Genomic DNA, 22,361 nt, shown 5'->3' on the forward strand with positions numbered 1-22,361 from the left:
ACTCTTCTCCTTAGTAGTCAAGTGGATACTGGATGCAGGCCAGTTAGTAGCAAGTGAAATAGTTAATATTTGATGGAAGCATTCAGTACTAAATGAGAGCACTTGAAATTCAGTGATGAAACTTTCATGAGATATCAGGATCTTTACTTGAGAGATACAGCTTCTCCGGGGAATTCATTTCATCTCCATTGGAGTTCCCAACTTGTAACTTCTCCTGGGGAACTCATTTGAGTCTCTGATTTACAGTCTGGCCTATGGAATTTGGATTTGCCAGTCTCCATGGTCATATGAGCCAACATCCATAATAAATCTCCTAATATTTACAAATATTCTGTAATTCCGTTTCTCTTGAGAACCCTTAAAACGGGGAGTTGTTTAGGGCTTGCCATCTCCATATATGGGGAGATATCTTGTCCAGGAAGCTTAAAGGTGGCAGTTCTGGGAGCTAGAAGTTGAAATCTGTATGGGTGAATCCTTCTTTGCCTCTTTCTACCTTCTGGTGGTTTGCTGGAAGTCCTTGGGCTTCACTCTCTACCTCAGTTGTCACATGGTATTCTCTCCTCTGTGTCAGTGTATTGTGATAGTTAGGTCCATGTGTCAACTTGGTCAGGTCATGGTGGTCAATTGCTTGGTTAAGCAAGCATTGGACTGATTGTTACCATGACAACATTTCATGAACTTAATTTATCAGTACGTCTATTGCATCTATGAATGATTACATGTATAATCAGCTGAGGAGATTACCTTCAACAATGAGAGATATCTCATCCAAATAGTTGAAGGCTCTAAAAGGAAGAGTGATAACTTCAGCAGTCAGAAGAGAGAATTTGCATATCTACTTCAGTTAGCAAACTTCCACTAGAAAATTCATCTAGGACCTTCATCAGAGTTCCTGGCTTGCAGCCTGCCCAGCAGAATTTGGACTCATGCATTCCCATCACATGAGACAATTCCTATAAAAGTCCCATAATATTTACAGATATCTCCTATCAGTTGTGTTTTCCTAGAGAACCCTGACTAATACATTGATTAACAACTTAAATATAAGAGATAAAAATCACAAAACTCTTAGAAAACATAGGAGGTAAATTTTGAATTTGTCAATGGATTATCAGTTATGACACCAAAAGCATGATCAACAAAAGATACGACTTATAAAGTGGACTTCACCAAAATTAAAAATGTTTGCATACCAAAAGGACAATGCCAAGTAAGTAAAGACACAACCTACAGAATGGAAGAAAACAGTTGCAAATCATGTATCTGATAAAGGCCTAATACCAAAAATATATGAAGAATTAGTTTTCAACTTAACAAAAAAATACCAAACTCAACTAAAAAATGGGCAAAAAACTTGAACAGAGATTTCTTCAAAAACGATAAACAGCCAACACCTACAGGAAGAGGTGCCCAACATCAACAGTTATCAGAAAAATGCAGATTGAAACAACAGTGAGATACTACTTCACACTCACTAGGATGGTTTTAATTAAAACAAAAACAAAAACGGAAAATGAGTGTTGGGGAGGATGTGAAGAGATGAATCCGGTGCATTGCTGGTAGGAAAGCAAAATGGTTCAGCTGCTTTTGTAAAACCAGTTTGGTGGTTCCTCAAAAAGTTAAACAGATTTACCGTATGACTAGTAACTCTACTAGTAGACATAACCCAAAAGAACTAAAAGCAGGGACTCAAGCAGATATTTGTACACTAATGTTCATAGCAGTATGATTCGTAATAGCTAAAAAGTGGAAACAATTCAAGTGTCTAAGAACAAATTGTGGTAAATACATGAAAGAGAGTATTATTCAGCTATAAAAAGTAATAAAGTACCATATATGTTACAAATTGGATGAATCTTAAAAACATTATGCTAAATAATAGAAGTAAGGCAGAAAGGGTCACATATTATATGATTCCATTTATATGAAATATCCAGAATAGGTAAATCCATAGATACAGAAAGCAAACTGGCAATTGCCAGAGCTTGAGGGGAGGCAGATTAGCAGTGGGTATGGGGATCAATTTGGGGGTGATGAAAATGTTTTGGGACTACATAGAAGTAGTGGTTGTACAACATTGTGAATGTATTAAATATCACTGAATTGTTGACTTCAAAATGGTTTACTTTATGTTATGTGTATTACATTTCAATAAAAAAAGAATACCCCACAATCAACTATTAGTTGTAAAAAACAATACTTACCAAATAATACAAGAATGAAAGGTTGGTTGCAGCTGCGCTTTTTACTCTACTGTCCTTTTTTTCAAACATTTTTAAGGTCTCTACAGCCTAGAAATGAAGCATCCGAAAGTTATTAACATTATTAGCATTGTAGAATGACAGTTTTCAAATTATTCTTTGAGAAAATATAGACACGATATAGTAAATATTTTACTTATGATACACAGTAACAATGTATATTTACATTAGGCTTTTACTACCCTGATACATGCTTCACAAGAAAGCACTCGATTATAAATTCTTCCAAGAACAGTAAATGCTAATTAGATTTTTAAAATATAAAGTCTAAACTTATATACCTGCAATGAACTTTTGGGGAAACAATATGATTCAGTCAAAAGATTGAGCTTTAATGATAGATCTAGAATAAGTTATTTGTTCTCTCTCAATATCTGATTTTTCACCTGAAAAATGAAGCTATTAATAGCTTTTTTGCAAAATTGCTTTGAGGACTAAGTGAAAAAAATATATATAGCCTGACCCTTAGGAGATTCAAAAATCTACCTCATCTGCACTCACCTTCTCCACTTTCCTCATTCAATAAAGGTGTTCTTCCCTGACAATAGGCCAATCCTTTCTTGTTTGCTCCGCATCCCTTCCTTTCTTGTTTTCTCTGAATCACCTTCAGCTCTTCTATATTACCAAGAACTCCTTCTAAAACAGGCACTCCTTCTTTTACTTTTTTTTGAGGTATGGGGGGCTGGGACTGAACCTGGGACCTTGCATGTGGGAAGCTGGTGCTCTACCACCAAGCCACATCAACTTCCTTGAGTTGTTTTATCATTTGTTTTGCTTGTCATTTGTTTTTGTTTTCTCAGGAGGCACTGGAAATGAACCCAGGACTTCCCATTTGGGAGATGGGTGCTCGACTGCTTGAGCCACATCTGCACGCCAGGCACTCCTTCTAAAAATAAAAACATGTCTTTGGGGACCGGATGTGGCTCAAGTGATTGAGCATTCACTTCCCACATGGAGGTTCCTGGTTCAGTCTCCAGTGCCTCCTAAAAACAAAAAACACAAAAAGCAAACAAACAAAAAAACCAACTCAGAAAGCCTATGTGGCTCAGTGGCTGAGTGCTGGCTTCCCACATACTAGGTGCCGGGTTCAATCCCCAGCCCTGGAACCAAAAATAAAATGAAAATAAACTTGTCTTTGCATTCCCTATCCTTTATAAACACTTCTCTTTACCTGCTCGTCCCCTGCCAACCACTGCTGATCTTTCTTCTCTCTTTCACAGTCAGGCTTCTCAAGAGTTACCTATATAGGCCTTGTTTCTACTATCCTATCTGCCAGGCACTCCTCAAGTCACTTCAATTTGGTTTCTCTCCCAAATAATGCACTAACGCTTCTCTTGTCAAGGTTGCCAAGGATCTCCATGCTGCCAATGCCAACAGATGTTTTTCCATTTCCCTGTTATTCAAGTTCTCAGTGGCAATGAACAAATTCTAATATTCCCTCCTTGAAACACACTATCTGGATTGCTGCGGCACTACATCTCAAGGTTGTCTTCCTCTTTGGCTTGCTTTTCTGTTTTGTTAGCAGATTTCTCAATTATGGAGTCTGGCAAAATTTGACTCTAGGGCTCTTTTCCTCCATATATTACCTACATGGTCTTATACATACTTTATGTTGAAAAAAATTCCATTTAAAAAATCTATGCCCAAACCTCTCCGATGAACTCCATATTTGTTTACCAAGGTAAATGGCTCATTCATCTTCTGTATCTTTCCTGCCTTCTCCTAATAGCAGATTGAGTGGGTGCTCATTTCATAAAATATTTGTTAAATGAACAGTATACTATCAGTCTTTAAGAACCTGTTAAATTTACTAGAACCTATCTATGAAACTAGAGTCTACAGCTACAAATGCATCAATTTTCAGTTTTTTTTGAATTCTGTAAAAATCCTACTAAAGAAGAAATGCTCGATTTGGAGATTTGAAACTTAAAACCCTTGTATATGAAGTTAATCTTGAAACAATAATACATTAAAGTTACCAAGCATAAAGCTGTATTAGAATAGTTTAAAGTAATTTCATTTGTACAATGTCATTTTCATTAAATTCTTACTATTTTATTTCTAAAAGGAGTCACTGGCAACCTTAATTGAAAGATCCATCCAAAAATTCAACATTTTCGTTAGACTATAAGTTTCAGGAGGGCAGAGATATTTGTCTGCTTTCCTCACCAACATAGCCCTAGTATCTAAAAAAGTGCTTGGCACAATGTACTCAATAAGTTTTCCAAAGGAGCATTTTCCTTTCATAGAAAGAGAAAGTCCACAATTTTAAAACCCTTCCTTCCTAATATCTATGTATTTCCCCATTTCAATTTTTGTAAAGTTTCAAAGTATCTTAAAATGATTTGTCATTCTAAATGTGTATTAATATCTTAAAGATCTTTAACACCAAAACAAAAATTTTTATTTTAGACATTGAACTTATTTTAAAGTTATGACTATAGTTTTACCACATATACGGTAAACATAAAGAGGAAATTATTTGGTACACATAAAGAGGAAAAAACAAAATATAAGAAGAAATAAAACTTATGTTTGATAACTACCATTTACATGGAGGAGCTACACTTTATAGGAAGGGAGTAAAGCATAGAATTTCAAAGTTTGGTGCCTGGACCAGCAGTATTAGCCATCACTTAGAAACTTGCTAGAAATGCAAAGTCTCAGGCTCTTGTCCAGTTCTAGAATCAGAAACTCTGGAGGTGAGGCCCAGTAATCTCGGTTTTAGTAAGTGCTCTGGGTGATTCTGTAGGTACAGAAACAATACCTATGTGATAAATAATAATAATAATAATGTACTCAAGTCTTTAAAACAGTACCTGGAACAAAGTAAAAGCACTCAATAAATTTAGTTATTATTGTTAGTATTATTACTGCTGCTACTACTATAGGTACAAAAAATAAAGAAAAACATGGTATCCATTCTATGAAGAATTCAATATTCTTGAAGTTATAAAAATTATAATATGAAGAGTGTTTAAAAAGTGCTATAAAAACACATATGGGAAGCGGTGTGGCTCAAGCGACTGGGCTCCCATCTACAATATAGGCGGTCCAGGCTTCAATTCCTGGGTCCTCCTAGAGAAGGCAAGCTAGCCTGCACAGCAAGCTGGCCTTAGCTACAAGCTGGCCCATGTGGAGTGCTGGCCTGCGCAGGAATGAGAGCCGTCAATGGAGTGCTGCCGCAGCAAGATGATGCAACAAAAAGAGACACAGAGGACAGACAATACAAGATGCAGCAGGCCAGGGAGCTGAGGTGGGGTAAGAGATTGAGCACTTCTCTCCCATTCCAGAAGGTCCCAGGATTGGTTCCCAGTACCGCCTAAAGAGAACACAAGCAGACACAGAAGAACACACAACAAATGGACTCAGAAAGCAGACAATGGGGAAGTGGACTTGGCCCAATGGACAGGGCATCCGCCTATCACATGGGAGGTCTGCGGTTCAAACCCCAGGCCTCCTTGATCCGTGTGGAGCTGGCCCATGCACAGTGCTGATGCACGCAAGGAGTGCTGTGCCATGCAGGGGTGTCTCCTGCGTAGGGGAGACCCATGTGCAAGGAGTATGCCCCATAAGGAAAGCCGCCCAGCAGGAAAGAAAGTTCAGCCTGCCCAAGAATGGTGCCACACACAAGGAGAGCTGACACAACAAGATTATGCAACAAAAATAAACACAGATTCCCCATGCCACTGATAAGGATAGAAGCGGCCACAGAAGAACACACAGCAAATGGACAGAGAGAGCAGACAACTGGGGAGGGAGGGGGAGAAATAAAAATAAATAAATAAAAATTAAAAAAAAAAGCAGACAGTGAGCACAAAAACAATGGGGGCGGGGGGAGGGAGGAAATAAATAAACCTTTTTTTAAAAAAAAACAAAAAAAAAAACCTTACAAGAAAGTACCTAACTGCTAGAAACTCAATGAACACTTCACTGATAAGATAACATTCAAACTGAATTCCTGAAAGACAAGCAGGAGTTTGCCAGTCAGAGTAATAGAGGAAGGGCACTCTAAGTAGAGCACACATGATGTTCACAGGTAAGCACAGTCGGGAATATGTCAGTGTGTCTGTAGTGTATGAGTGGGGAAAAGAACAAGAGTGGCAGGTTAAAATGTTTAAGAAAAGAGATGACATCATGAGAATTTCATTTGAGAATCAGAATTTATAAAAAAGAAAACAGAAATTCTAGAACTAAAATATACAATAACTGAAATTAAGAACACAATAGACAGGTTTAAAAGCAGATTAGATACAGCTGAAGAGAGAATTGGTAACTGGAACAAAGGTCAGTAATAAATGTGGAGCCTTGTGAGTCACATTAAGTTTTATTCTGTTGGTGTTTACACTGCACTATGGGATGGGGGAGGGACTGTGAAAGTTTTACATAAGAGACATAATCAACTTTGCTCTTTATATAATAATCCTGGGATTTTTTCTTCTGAATATATATAGTTTATAGCAGACCATTTTCTTACAGAGAACATCTAGAAAATGTACATAAAATACTAAAAAATATATTTGTAAGCCCCGCTATCAAGGTGTTAAAGGCTAAGACCCCAGAAAAACTTCAGATGAAATAAAACATAGCAAAGGAAAAGGCTGAAAAACTCAGTAAACAATGTAAGAGACATATGGGAACACAGTATAATTAGAGTTTCCGGAAGAGGAAGAGAGTTAAAGAGAGAGACAATATTTTTACCATTAAGCATGTTGATTCCATTTTTTTTAAGAGCAGAAGACTCTAAATTACTAGATTTCATATGCCATGGTTACAACATGAGTAAGTTGTTTTTCTTTTAAAAGGTTTTTTGATGATTTTAAAGCAAATCATTGGATGTTTCTAGACCAACAGTTTATAATTCCACAAAGTAAATTCTGGAAGAGAAAACCTCAGATATTATATTCTCATTAATGAGATTCTCTTTCTCTCCTGAAGGATTTTCTATAAAATTGCTAAGAAGTTTTTGAACTTACTTCAAAATTGATTGCTGATAACACTGATTCTTCTGTAGAGGCTATCACATTAATTCTTCATACAACTTCAATAGCTATTAATAAAGCCATTCATGTTTTGAATCTTTAAGTTTTATAAGATACATTTCATTTTGAATAAGAATTGAAATATTTTTTAATCTCCACTTTTAGTTTGTGTCATAATAAACAAATGTGTTCCTTAAAAATATAAAGCATTTGGATAGGTATAACTCAAGCAAAGTATTCCTGAAAACCCTATGGAATACCCTAGGTCCTATCTGAGAATGTATAAAAAGTTTTTTTCCCAATGTAGCATATTTATAAGTCATCTAACCATAATACTTCTACTCCTTTTATTTAAACTTATAATTTTCAATTAAGTTTGTTTTTCAGAGACTTAAAGCCTCTAGATTGTTCCTATGCCAGTTAAGCCCTGAAACTCAGAGGTACCAGTCTCTCCAAGAATGACAATCAGTTTCGTTCCTCTATCCCATAATGGGAACACCCCTTTTTAACATGAAGAAGTTAAAACAGATGTTTCCTAGATATCCTTTAAGATTGAGAGAATGAACAAACAAGAGGAAGGACTTGTACAGAGAGTTAAGAATTAACAAATGGGAAAGTGGGTGTAACTCAGTGGTTAAGTTTCTGCTTCCTATGTATGAGGTCCTGGGTTCAATCCCTGGTACCTCCAGAAAAAAAAAAATAAACAAATGATTATGACTACTGAATCATTCTATAAATACCTTTTTACTTTCTAATATATTGTAGGATAGCCAAAAGTAAACACCTGAAATTACAGAAATTCATTAGACTGGAACCCACATGCTTTTATCTTTGATAATGGTTATAAAACTATATCACCTTTATCTTGTGATTGTAAAACCCTTGTGACTGGCTCCTGTTTGTATCCCCTCCATCCTGTTTCACAATTTTGAAATCTGATGATCAACAGCTAGTCCTCCTAATTTTATTAAAGAAGAAACTAACCCACACCAACTCCTAAACTATCTCACTAGATGAAGATACATCTAACCAAAATTGGCCTACCTGACATGTGTAGCAATTCAAACCTTAACCTATAAAAGACCTATACTTACCTCATTATAATACTAAAAACTATGCTCATCATCATATTAAGGCTGACATTTTTCTTACATACATTCCATGACTAGGCATGTAATCAATCTGCACATATTAAATAAATAGATCATCTCTAACTTTATTTCAAGCCACTAGACTCAGCATAAATCTTCCTGTCTTTTTGCTACTATAAGACTATCATAACTGCAGTTTGGGGAGGCAGAATTAAGACCACTAGACCATCTGATCTGCTTGCTTTGCTGCTAAGCATTAAACTCTTTCTCCTTTTGAAACCCTATTATCTCAGGAATTGGTCATTCAAGCTTATCAGGCAGAGACCGTCCCACTTTTGCTCAGTAACAAATACTTTTAAACTCCCTGAGGGAAAGTATAGAGGGAAAGAAAGCTATTCTCCACTATTTATAATATCCAAAATGCAAAATACAAAACACAACAATAATAAAGAAATACTTAAGAGAATTAAGAAAAGTATTCAGAAATTAAAAATATTCTTTAAAAAACATGATAGAATTTAAAAAGTATTTTATCCTTTAAGTTTCTAAACTATAAACTATTCTACAAATGCTATATAAACAACTCTTTTAATAAAAGAAACTCTTCTCTTGTTCAAATTTTTGTTTTTGAAATAGACCATTTCATAATTGTTCTCCACATGTTCCATGTATATATATCCAATATTTGTTTTAAAACTTAGACATCATAAATGAATTTACAAATGAAACTGACAAAAGTGCACTAAATGTCACGATTAAATTAAATTTTAATGGCAAAACAAACAATGAAAATAAACATTGTTAGTTGCTGGGTTTTTTCCCCCAAAAACAGTATTATGAAAATAGATACATTCTCTGTTTTGGTTTTCTTCTCTGGCTGATGCCATCTGGTTACTGGCTTCTCTGCCAAATGTGTCCCTAAGGCCAGCACTGGCCCCTCATTTCCTTTACCTTCTGCTTTTTTTTTTTCCCCCATAAAATTTTATTTACAAAAACAAGTAACAACCTGTTTTGGCCCATGGACCATAGTTTCCGCCCCAATATAATGGAAAACATTTTTAAAAACATAATTTGCTTTACTTGTAGTGCTTGTATAATTAGTGGAAACCACTCTCCAAAACTATCAAAGAGAGCAGAATCATATTGCTTTTACCAGGTGATTCACGTCAGGCCTGATTTTTCCAGAACACAAAGTCCTTTCTGGACAAATGACTTTACTTACAAACAGCCACACAAATCTAATCCTTGGTTGATTTGAAGATCAACCAAGATTTGAGCAGATTCTTTTTTTTTTTTGTCTTAATTTTTTTTTAAAAGATTTATTTATTTATTTATTTCCCCTTCCTCCCCCACCCCGGTTGTCTGTTCTCTGTGTCTATTTGCTGCTTCTTCATCCGCTTCTGTTGTTGTCAGCAGCATGGGAATCTGTGTTTCTTTTTGTTGTGTCATCTTGTTGTGTCAGTTCTCCGTGTGTGTGGCGCCATTCCTGGGCAGGCTGCACTTCCTTTCACACTGGGCGGCTCTCCTTATGGGGTGCACTCCTTGCGCATGGGGCTTCCCTACTCAGGGGACACCCCTGAGTGGCAGCGCACTCTTTGCATGCATCAGCACTGCGTATGGGCCAGCTCCACACAGGTCAAGGAGGCCCGGGGTTTGAACCGCGGACCTCCCAAGTGGTAGACGGATGCCCTAACCACTGGGCCAAGTCTGCTGCCCTTAATTTTTTTAATATTACATTAAAAACATATGAGGTCCCCATATACCCCCCACCCCCCTCACCCCACTCCTCCCCCCATAACAACAATCTCCTCCATCATCATGAGACATTCATTGCATTTGGTGAATACATCTCTGAGCACCGCTGCACCTCATGGTCAATGGTCCACATCATAGCCCTCACTCTTCCACATTCCACCCAGTTGGCCATGGGAGCACATACAATGTCCGGTAACTGTCCCTGCAGCACCACCCAGGACAACTGCAGAGTTGTCTCTACCACAAAGATGACTACAAATGACATCTTTACCAGAAAGAACCAAATTTTAGCGTCTAAATAAAAGTATTTAGAGTTAACTAAGAATATTTTACCTTGAACTTTAAATAAATAGTCTTTAACAAATAGTCAACCCAATCCCCAACCTGATAATATTCCTTCCAAACTAAGATTTGATTATACCTACCTCTTCATACTTAGAATATACAAACAAAAGAAACACAAAATGAAAGCAGCAATATTGAAAAGAAAATAGAGATGGCATTTTAAAACAGTGGTAAGCAGATATTAAAAACTTAAAAATACAAATGGAAAAGATATAATATTTTGAATGAGAACAACTAGAAAAGCAGAAGACAAAAGACTTGTTTAAAGGAGGTTCAATATGAAAAAATTAGATTATTCCTTAATGATCACAAGTTTGAAAACAAACTATGGTAATTAATTGTCAAATATATTTAAAAGGACAATTTAAAAATAAAATGTCAAGAGAAAATTGGCACACATAGTTTTCTTTACACTGCATAAAGTATTTCTCATACAAACAAAAAAATTATTTGGTTTGGTCTATAGACAATTTGAACAAGGTAATAAAAATCAATTTACCTTGAACAAGCATTACAGCAGTTATTAGAGTTATCACTGACATTTTTAATGACAAAGGGTATGAAGATCAAATGACAGAGCAAATATTAAGATACTCTGAAAGGTGATTTATTGCTTTGTAAATGCCAAGAAAGTGTATTAAGCATTCATATGTGTACTGGAACCACCCCACTGTACTACACTAATTATCATATAATTATGACATAAATGCTGGGTTGCTTTATTCTACTCTCATATTCTTTGAGTAGATGGTATTCTTGTCCGTTCTTCTTAAAAGGAGTTATTTTTGTCATATCCTGGACAAGAGGAAGGTCTTTAACTAGGAGGAAAAACTGAAAATACAGGCTTAGAAAAGGATGTAGGGGAGACTTTGTGGCTTTCTTTGGGTCTAAACCTGAAGAACCTAAGTTTTCTAGCTGTGGGCACATATGGTACCCACTGTTAGTTTTATAAACCAGTATACCAGTATATCAGTTTCATCCATGTGTATTTTCTTGTCATTCTCTCTTACTTTGCAATGTGTCGAAGCCTTCTGATCTTGTCTCACTATGCCTAAGGTTATATAGGGAGGGCCACTGGAGGAGACTAGTGAAGGGGAAAGTACACATCCACTTCCACCTCGGTTAGCATGGAAGCAGTGCTACTAGAGAGATATCCCTTAGGGTTTGCAATGAGACCCCTTTATTCCCAAGGCAATGTGAATGATAAACCAAATATATACACTGACATGAGGAAAGATGCTCGGTGACATGGGTGGGATAGAAGAATCAGGGATGTAGCCAGGCCTCCTTGCCATGCTCCCTATACATAGTACCTGACCCTGGGGAATCCTTGGGCTTCAAGGAACAGTTTGGATACCTCTACAGTAAAGTTACTCTTGAAAAGAATATGGTTTTATAATTTAGCAACCATACTTCAAATGGAAATTATTCACATTTTAAGAAACAGGACAGAGATAAAAATAATAATACTATATTAGTGAAAATTAATTTAGTAAGATAGAACTAAAAATGTTACTCAACTTCATGTTATTTCAAAGATAACATTATTCTAGAAAGGAGTTTCCTGATTTTATTGCTTTGACCAACTGACATGAAATTCCATCTAAAAAATGTTTTAAAAACTTACTTGGTTAAAATCCTTTTGTCTCAAGTATGTAATTGCTTTATTTATTTCCAGATCATTTGCTAGCTCAACATATTGAGACGCTTTCACGACTTCAACACACCTATAATGTAAAAAAAAAACAAAAACAAAACGGTTGCTTTGTTTTAGTATACTACATTTTTGCTGGTTTTCTTAAATAATGACTTTTCAAAGATTTGTTAAAATGCAACGCCCCTAGTGCTATATACAGCTAACCACTTGAATTCCTCCTATAGAGGCATTCATTCACTGAATTCTTCAGTTCTAAACTAATTCTATTATCCAATTTTTCATTATACCAATGTCACTTCTAATAATTTATGGGATTTTCAATAAAAATTGGATTAAAATCTGTTTTCTCAGTTTTTAACTGACTTCTTTAAAACAATTTCATTTTGTAACAGTAAAATTGTTTCAAAGCTTCAGAAAACAATGAAAGGACTGCAGCAACAGGCAAGTGATGAATCAAGAAAAAGGCTACTTAAAAGAGGAAGGATTTTTTTTTGTTGTTGTTATCAGGACTTCATTACTTTTTATTGTTATGTAGTATGTATTCTGCTATATGAATATACCACAGTTTATTCATCCATTCACTTGTTGATAGATATTGGAGTTATTTCCAGGTTTCCTATTACAAATAAAGTTGCTATGATCGTTCATGTACATGTCTTTATATGGACCCATGCCCTCTGGCTGGCCCATTCCTCATTCCTCACCAGCTAGGAGTAGGACCTCACTTCCAGTGCCAATCCCTGGACTTGGTTCCGGCGGTAGCAAAGTAACCCTCATGCATATACTGGGGGCATATACGTTTGGCCCATGATGTCTGTGATGGCCTGAGGGACTAGCCGTTCCAGAATTTGTCCTGTATGCAGAAGGCAGTTCACCAAGCCCTCCTATAGAATACTGTGGGAAAACAGTCAAGCAGTTGCAGAGGGCAACGCAATGCTGGCTATAGGACATACAGTGAAATGCCTGGGATCATGAGGAAACTATTTCTTAGGACTGGGGGACATTTGTTTCTGTGTAAATGGGAAAATTGCTAAGGCCACATTGCATGCGGAAGACAAGATTGCACAGAAAGGATCAGGGAGGCCTGAAGCTATTCTCTAAATGCACTGTATGGATAAGCTCTGAGGAGAGCACTCGCACAGGTCAGTCTTGAAGGACTAGGAAAGGTGTTTTCCTTCCTTTTTTTCCCCTTGTTATCACCTGACATTCAAGGAAAGCTCTGACATAACACTAGCTGGGTACAATCTTAGGAACAGATGCCTCAGAGTCTAAATTCCAAAGACAACAAATTAAAGTATCAAAATATCTAGGTTTCAACAAAAGATTTAAAAGCATACAAAGAAATGAGAAGTGATAGCTGAGGCAAAGGAGAAGATTAGAGGAAAGCATTAGAAATCATCAGTGAGGAGGATCAGACCTGGGACATAGCAGACAAAGACTTAAAAAAAAAAAAGGTTCTAAATAGGTACAAAGAGCTAAAGGAAAACATGAATAAAGAACATAAGAAAATCAGGAAAACAACAGATGAACACAAAGAATAACCATAGAGAGATGGAAATTGTGAAAAGGAACTAAACAAAGCTGAAGGCCAAAGCAATAGAAATAAAAAATTCCCTTGGGGGGTCAACAGCAGATTGGAACTTGCAGAAAAAAGAATTAGTGAACTTGAAGATGAAAATTGAAATCATCCAGTCTGAAGACAGAAAAAAGAAAGAAGAAAAGTAAACACATCCTAAGGAATCTGTGAGACATTATCAACGGAATGAACATAAGCATTGTGGAAGTTCCAGAAGGATAAGAAAGAGAAAGGAGCAGAGAGAATCTTCAAAGAAGTAATGGCTGAAATTTCCCAAATTTAGTGAAGCATGTGAAAAAAAAAAACCATGCAAGATGCTGAATGAACTTCAATCAGGATAAATTCAAATAAAGCCATGCTGTGGCATATTATAATCAAATTATCAAATGCCAAAGATAAAGAGAATTCTGAAAGTTCCAAGAGAGAATTGACATGTCATATACAAGGGAGCCTCAGTTAGATTAAGTGGTGATTTTTCATCAGAAATACTTTTATAAACATAAAGTATTTTTAAACACCAATCAGAAGTTCTGATGTTGACTCTAAATAGCAATGTCTTACATTTAAATATATACATACACACACACATAAACTGCAAAACACTGCTAAAAGAACTCAAAGACAACCTAAATAAATAGAAGGACATTCCGTGTCCATGGGTTGGAAGACAAAATGTCAAGAGGTCAATTCTACCTAAAGCGATTTACAGATTCAACTCAATCCTAATCAAATTCTAATGGCTTTATTTGAAGAAATGTAAAGTCAATTATCTAATTATATGGAAAAGTAAGGGGCCCCGAATAGCTATAAACATCTTGAAAAGAGAAGAAGGAACTTGGAAGATTCATACTGTCCAATCTTAAAACTTACTACAAAGCCACAGTAATCAAAACAGCATGGTACTGACACAAGGACAGACATATAAACTAATGGAATCAAACTGAGAGTTCAGAAATCATCCTTCACATTTATGGTCAACTGATTTTTTACAAGGGTGTAAGTCCACTCAATTGGGAAAGAACAGTCTCCTTTATACATGGTGCTGGGAAAAGTGAATGTCCATATGCAAAATAATGAAGGTAGACCCCTATCTCACACCATATAAAAAAACCAACTTAAAAAGGATTAAAAATCTAAATATGAGCTAAATTTATGAAATTCCTAGAAGAAAACAAAAGGAAGCATCTTCAGGACCCTGTGTTAGGCAATAGTTTCTTGAACTTTATACCCAAAGCACAAGCAATGAAAGAAAAAAAAAGATAAATGGGACCTCCTCAAAATTAAACTTTTGTGCCTTAAAGGACATTATTATGAAAGTAAAACAACAACCTACACAGTGGGAGAAAATATTTGGAAACCATGTATCTGAAGAGTTTAACGTCCAGAATATATAAAGAAATCCTACAATACAACAACAAAATACAAACAACCCAATTAAAAAATAGGCAAAAGGTTTGAATAGACATTTCTCCAAAGAGGATATACAAATAGCTAAAAAGCACATGAATAGATGCTCAACATCACCAACTATTAGGGAATTGTAAATCAAAACCATTATGAGATATCACTTCACACCCACTAGAATGGCTACTATTAAAAAACAGAAAATTATAAAATTTTCTGTTCCTTGCTGGTGGAAATGTAAAATGGTGCAGCTGCTGTGGAAGACAATTAGTTACTCAGGAAGCTAAATATAGAATTACTGTATGACCCAGCAACCCCACTTCTATATATATATAAACAAAAGATGCTCTTAGTGACAGTATTCACAACTGCCAAAAGATGGAAGCAACACAAATGTCTATCAACTAGTGAATGGATAAACAAAATGTGGTATACACACACAATGGAATATTATTCAGCCATAAAAATGAAGTTTGGATACATGTCATAAATGCATGAACCTTGAAGACATCATGTTGAGTAAAATAAGCCTGATAAAAAAGATAAATACTGTATGATCTCACTTACATGAAAGGATTAGAATAAGCAAATTTATACAACCAGAAATTAGAATATAGGTTACCATGGCTGGGGTGAGGGTAGGAAACGGGAAGTTAATGCTTTAATTGTATAGACTTTCTATATGGGATGATGGAAAAGTTTTGGTAATGGATGGTTGGGATGGTAGCACAACTTTGTGAATTTAAGTAACAGCACTAAAATATATATTTGAATGTTGTTAAATGAGGAAATTTTAGGTTGCATGTATATTACTAGAATATATGTTTTTTAAATCCACAGAACTGTACCACATTAACAGTGAGCCTGAGAGTAATTCACATAGTTAACAGAACAATTATAAAAATGTTCTTTCATCAATTGTAGCAAATGCACCAACTAATATTAATAATAGGGTAGGATATGGGAACTCTGTATGTTATGCATGAATTTTCCTCTAATAAAAAAATAAAAATACATATATAGATATTTCCATAGTTTTTAATGTGTATCTATATGCATACTCACATGCATATAAACATATACCATCCATACATATATACACACACACATGTATTTGTAACTCACATAAACATATTTCAATTTCTGAAAAAACTGTTTAAGAAAGTTTCATGAGTACACAAAAGTCTTTCTTCAGCATTACTAAAAATTAAATTTGCACTGGGCTTTCCATGTTACCTGAAATCCCTGGTTCCATCCAGGGAAATGGATGCCTACCTAGTTAATATATAATTACCTAGCAAATGATAACACACTTGCCCTAAGAACTTAGTTTAGCAAATGGACATGAACAATAAGAAAAATGTCTTACTAGAATTTTTAGAATGGCCTGTATTAATCTAATACACAGTATTACCTACCTGATAAGCCCTAATCAATATTTATAATCATTTTATTCACTTTTCTAATAACAATATTAATTTTAGATTACTAACAATAGGTATTATGAAAAGAAAAACACCATATCCAAGTATACTGAATCTCTTACTTACCAGTCATAACCTACAGCAAAAGATGTTTCAATTACAGGAGCAATGAGTTTTGCAGCTGTCATGATGTATTTTTCTGCCATAGCTTTCCTACATCAAACAAAAAAAAGTTACATTTAGAAGCATGGTAAAACAATAGTTTGTTTCTTAAACTCTAAGTGTAAACATTATCAATCAAAGATAACACATAAAAGCCAATTAACTGATGAAGAGCTATACTAGAAATCTGTTTCTAAGTCAAGTTAAAAACCATGACTAGAGGGAAGGGGATTTGGCTCAACAGAGCATCCGCCTACCACATGGGAGATCCAGGGTTCAAACCCAGGGCCTCCTGACCCATTTGATGAGCTGGCTGATGCGTGCAAGGATAGCCATACCATGCAGGGGTGTCCCCCACGTAGGGGAGCAAGGAGTGCGCCATGTAAGGACAGCCACCCAGCGTGAGAAAAGTGCAGCCTGCCCAGGAGTGGCACTGCACATATGGAGAGCTGACGCAGCAAGATGACACAACAAAAAGAGACACAGATTCCCGGTGCCACTGACAAGAATATAAGCAGACACAGAAGAACACACAGCAAATGGACATAGAGAACAGACAACTCGGGGGGAGGGTAAGGAAGGGGAGAGAAACAAATGTAAAAAGTAAATAAATAAATAAATCTTAAAAAAGCAATCGTTTAAAAGAAAACAAAAAGAAACCATGACTAGGAAATATGATTAGGAAGCCATTACTGCCTTCTGGATCATCAACGTCCATTTCTCATTTTCTCTGCTCTATGACACCTTCTGACAAACTGAAATATGAAAGTTACACTGAAGGGACACAAGATTGTAGCAGAAGGTACATAAAGAGTAAAGAGTAAAAAAATTAAAGAAATTAAAGAAATAATTTGTGATAAATACTACTATATACTAATTATTCTTGTACATAACTATAACCTGCTTTTCACACTAATATGCTGTCTTAACACGGAGAGACTATCCAAGTCACAACATTCTTTAATAGCTCTCTTTGTTAGTAATTAAACTTTTTTTGAGATAATTATAGATTTACATGCATTTGTAAGAAATGATACAGGGAGAAGCTGTGTATCCTTTACCAAGACCCCTAATAGCAACATCTTTCAAAATTACAGTGCAATATCATAAACAAGATATGACATTAATAAAATAAAAATACAGAACATGTATCCCTCATGTTGCACTCATATAGCCACACTCACTTTCCCTCTTGCCCCCTACTGCCTCCTTAACCCCTGACAGCTACAGATCTATAATTTTGTGATTTTTAACAGTGATGTAAGAATGGTATCAAACAGTATATAACTTTTTGGAATTGGCTTATTTTCACTAAGCATAATTCTCCGGACATTCATCCAAGCTGAGTGTATCAATAGTTTGTTCCTTTTTTTTTTTCTTAAATGTATTTCTGCTATAGATGTATAACAGTTTAACATTCATCTGCTGAAAGATCTCTGGGGTGTTTCCAATTTTTTGATATTAAAAATAAAGCTGCTATATATGTTCACGTATAGGTTTTTCTGAGAACCAAAGTCTTGATTTCCCTGGGGTAAGTGCTTAGCAGGGCAACTGTTGGATGATACAGAAGTTGCATGTTTACTTTTTTAGAAACTTTTTCCAGAGTGGCTGTAACATTTTATATTTTCCACAAGCAAAGTATGACTGATCTCCTTTCTCCCCTTCCCTGCCAACATTTGGTGATGCCAGTCACTTTTTAGCTATTCTGCTAAATGAGTAGTGATATTTCATCATGGTTTTCAATTGCATTTCCCTAAAAGCTAACAATGTTGAATATCTTTTCATGTGCTTGTCATCTATATATCCTCTTCAATTAAGTGCTTCCTTCTTTAGATATCTTTTGCCCATTGTGTAATTGGGGTGCTTTTTTACTGTTGAGTTTTGATAATTCTTTATATATTCTATATAATAGTCCTTTTGGATGTAGTTTGCAAGTTTGTTCTCCCATCCTGTTGTTTTCTCATCATCTTAACAGAGCATTTGTTAGAGCAAAACAAGTTTTAAATTTTGATGAAGTCAATTTATCAATTTTTCCTTGTGTGGATTTGCTTTTGGAGGTAAGTCTAAATTCTCTGTATTCTCTCCAACACTTGTTACTTTCCATTTTTTAATAGCAGACATTCTAATGGGTGGGAAATGGTATCTCACTGTGGTTTTGATTTGTATTTCCCTGATAGCTAATGATTTTGAGCACCTTTCATGGGCTTTCTGCCCATTCGTATATCTTCTTTTGAGAGATATCTGTTCAATCTTTTGCTCATTTTTAAATTGGGTTGTCTTTTGTCATTAACTTGAATGATTTGTTTATATATTCTGTTTGGTTTTTTTAAAAGATTTATTTATTTATTTCTCTCCCTTTCCCCCCCACCCCAGTTGTCTGTTCTCTGTGTCTATTTGCTGTGTCTTCTTTGTCCGCTTCTGTTGTCGTCAGCGGCACGGGAATCTGTGTTTCTTTTTGCTGCGTCATCTTGTGTCATTTCTCTGTGTGAGTGGTGCCATTCTTAGGCAGGCTGCGCTTTCCTTCACACTGGGCGGCTCTCCTTATGGGAGGCACTCCTTGCGCGTGGGGCTCCCCTACGCAGGGGACACCCCTGAGTGGCAGGGCACTCCTTGCACGCATCAGCACTGTGCATGGGCCTGCTCCACATGGGTCAAGGAAGCCCGGGGTTTGAACTGCGGACCTCCCATGTGGTAGACGGATGCCCTAACCACTGGGCCAAGTCTGCTGCCCCTATATTCTGGTTGTTAATCCTGTACCAGAAACGTTGTTTTCAAATATTTTCTCCCACTGTGTAGGTTGTCATTTTACTTTCTGAACAAAGTCCTCTGAGGTACAAAAATTTTTCATTTTGGTAAGGTTCCATTTCTCTTATTTTCTCTTCTGTCTGTGCCTTGGGTATAAAATCTAAGAAACCATTGCCTAACACAGGGTCCTGAAGATGCTTCCTTATGTATTCTTCTGGAAGTTTGATAGTTCTAGCTCTTATATTAAGGTCTTTGATCCATTTTGAGTTGATTTTTGTGTATGGTGCGATGTAGGGGTCCTCGTTATTTCGCAAATGGAGACTATTATCCCAGCATCATTTGTTGAAGAGACTATTGTTTCCCAATTGACTAGTCCACCTTGTCAAAAATCAGTTGGCCTTAAATGAAAGGGTTGATTTCTGAGCTCTCAATTCCATTTCTTTGGTGTATAAGTCTGTCCTTGTTTCAGTATCATGCTGTTTTGATTACTGTGGCTTTGTAATAAGCTTTAAGTTTGGGAAATATGAGTCCTCCAAATTCATCTTTCTTTTTTTCAAGATGGTTTTAGTTATCTCTTAAATTCTAATATTGTTTGTTCATTGTTTTCCTGATATCCTTCGTTCTCTCTCTGTACCTTCCTTCATCTCCTTGAGAATTTTAAGATCATTTTTTAAAAGGCTTTGTTTGGTATGTCCACATTCTCATCTTCTTCAATGATGTTTTCTGTATTTTTATATTCTTCATTTGGATGGACCATCATTTCCTGTTTCTTTGCCCTGTAATCTTTTATTGCATACTGTACATTTTAATATCTTAAAATGTTAACTCTCAGATTTATTCCCTGGGATGTCTGTTCCTTGGTTTTGTAACCAGCTGGAAATAAGAGAGATTTTCTTGACCTGCAGCCCTACTATTAGGAAGGTCTGCTCAAGGTAAATGCATTGTGCAGGGTTTTCCCTCTCTTTCTGGGCCTCTGTCTTTTCCTGGGCTTTTGTTTGTTAGTTGTTTAGGAGTTTGACCATTTACAGTAGTTTGTCTCCTCTGTTTCTTAGGAGACTGACCTTCCTCTCCTGGGTATTTGAAGTCAGCAGTCATATCTCCCAGACTTTCTGCCTCTAATTTTTATACTCCTTTCACTGTCTCATGCTCCTTTTACCCAGAGGGCAAATTCTGGGAGAAGGGTCACCCCGGGGAGAACTTTCCCAAGTCAGTCTTTCCCCGTCTAAACAGGGCCAGGGACCCAGGAAGGGGATACAGATAAACGCCAAAGTGCCCCAGAGAGTGAATCAAGAGGAGTACCAACAGCTTCCTGCAGCTAAGCTGTCTTGGTTTGCCCAGCAAATGCAGCCCTTCAGCTAAATGTCCCCCACAGTCACAAGGAAGCACTGTCTAAGTCTTTAAATTTCTACCACCTACACCCCAGTGCTGGGCAGGGTTGAAACAAAGGCTCCAGCCACCTTCGTCTTAGATGGGTTGAAACAACAGCTGCCCTCAGAGCTGGGATCCAGCAATCTGAGTTCCCTAATCAAAAGCCATGATCAGTGATTGGTAGTGCCCACCCTTGTCTTGGGGAAGATGACTTTTTTTTTAATCACCATAAACTTTTTTAAAAAAGATTTATTTATTTACTTCTCTACCCCTCCCCCCATTGTCTGCTCTCTGTGTCCAGTCACTGTATGTTCTTCTGTGTCTGCTTGTACTCTCATTAGATGGCTCCAGGAACCAATCCTCAGACCTTCTGGAGTGGGAGAGAGGTGATTACTCTCTTGTGCCACCTCAGCTCCCTGTTCTGCTATGTCTTCTTATTTTCTCTCCTCTATTGTGTCCTCTTGCCGGGCTAGCTCTCCCTGTTGGCCGGCACTCCTGCACAGGGCAGCATTCTTCTGTGGGGCAGCACTCCCGCAAGGGGTGGCATTCCCATGTGGGCCGGCATGCTGCATGACCCAGCTCACCATGCAGGCCAGCTTGCCCTCACCAGGAGGCCCTGGGCATCGAACCCTGGACCTCCTATATAGCAGATGGGAAATCAACTATTTGAGCCACATCTGTTTCCCAAAGATGATTGATTTTTATGACCTTGGTGTCACCAGCAGCTGCTAGGAACTGGACCCCACTGTGGTCTGCAGCAAGAGTAAGGTATGGTTGCTGGTAGCTGCACAAGGAGGAAGCAATTTACAGTTCTATATCATAATTTATCGGCTTCTTCCTCTTGCTCTTCCATGGATGCTGTACAGTGTTCTTCTGGCCTCTGTCATTTCAAAATAGTTGTTTCAGACAGTTCCTAGCTGTTATATAGTTGTTTTGGTGGAAGTACTGAGTCCTGGAGCTCCCTATTTTGCCATCTTCCCCAGAAGTTCCCCCCACCAAATTTTTTTTTTTACCTCTATTGAGATAATTATGTGGTTGCTTTTCTTTATTCTATTGTTATGTTGTATTACACTAATTTGTTTTCTCATGCTGAACCAATCTTTCATTCCTAGGATAAATTCCACTTGTTCAGAGTGTACACTTTTTCTATTTGAACTGGGGACCTCCCATGTGGTAGACGGACGCCCTAACCACTGGGCCAAGTCCGCTTCCCTGCCTTGGATTTATCAAGCTTGGGAATATCTTGCTTAGTGTAGCAAGATGTAAGTAGGCTTATATCTCTTGCCAAATTTGGGGAGTTTTCAGTCAATTACATCCTCAAGTACTTTTCCAGCCCCACTCTCTTTCTCTTCTCCTCCCCAGTCTCTGATGACACAAGTGTTAGATTCTTTGTTATAGTTTCACAAGTCCATGAGGCTCTATTATTCCCCCTTCCCACAGTCTATTTTTCTCTCTGTTGTTGAGATTGGGTAATTAACACTGTTCTGTCTTCTATGTCACTGAATCTTTCCTCTGTTCCCTCCATTCTACTGTTGAGCCCATCCACTGAACTTTTTATTTCAATAATACTCTCAATTTCTAAAGCTTCCAT

At 36.8% G+C, this 22,361-nt stretch overlaps 1 protein-coding gene across 4 annotated transcripts in view; it reads right to left on the bottom strand.

Moving 5' to 3' along the window:
• The window catches only part of IFT88 (intraflagellar transport 88), a 150,690-nt gene that overhangs the window by 78,042 nt on the left and 50,287 nt on the right, over window positions 1-22,361 (bottom strand). For all 4 annotated transcript variants that reach the window (XM_058276342.2, XM_058276343.1, XM_058276341.1 and 1 more), the window contains 3 exons: window positions 16,622-16,708; window positions 12,062-12,161; window positions 2,205-2,291 (listed from right to left, as the gene is read on the bottom strand). In XM_058276342.2, coding sequence (XP_058132325.1) covers window positions 2,205-2,291; window positions 12,062-12,161; window positions 16,622-16,708 — 274 coding nt within the window. The remainder of the gene's footprint in view (window positions 1-2,204; window positions 2,292-12,061; window positions 12,162-16,621; window positions 16,709-22,361) is intronic.

Source organism: Dasypus novemcinctus, chromosome 15 (assembly GCF_030445035.2).
Source record: "Dasypus novemcinctus isolate mDasNov1 chromosome 15, mDasNov1.1.hap2, whole genome shotgun sequence".
NCBI classification, from domain to species: domain Eukaryota; kingdom Metazoa; phylum Chordata; class Mammalia; order Cingulata; family Dasypodidae; genus Dasypus; species Dasypus novemcinctus.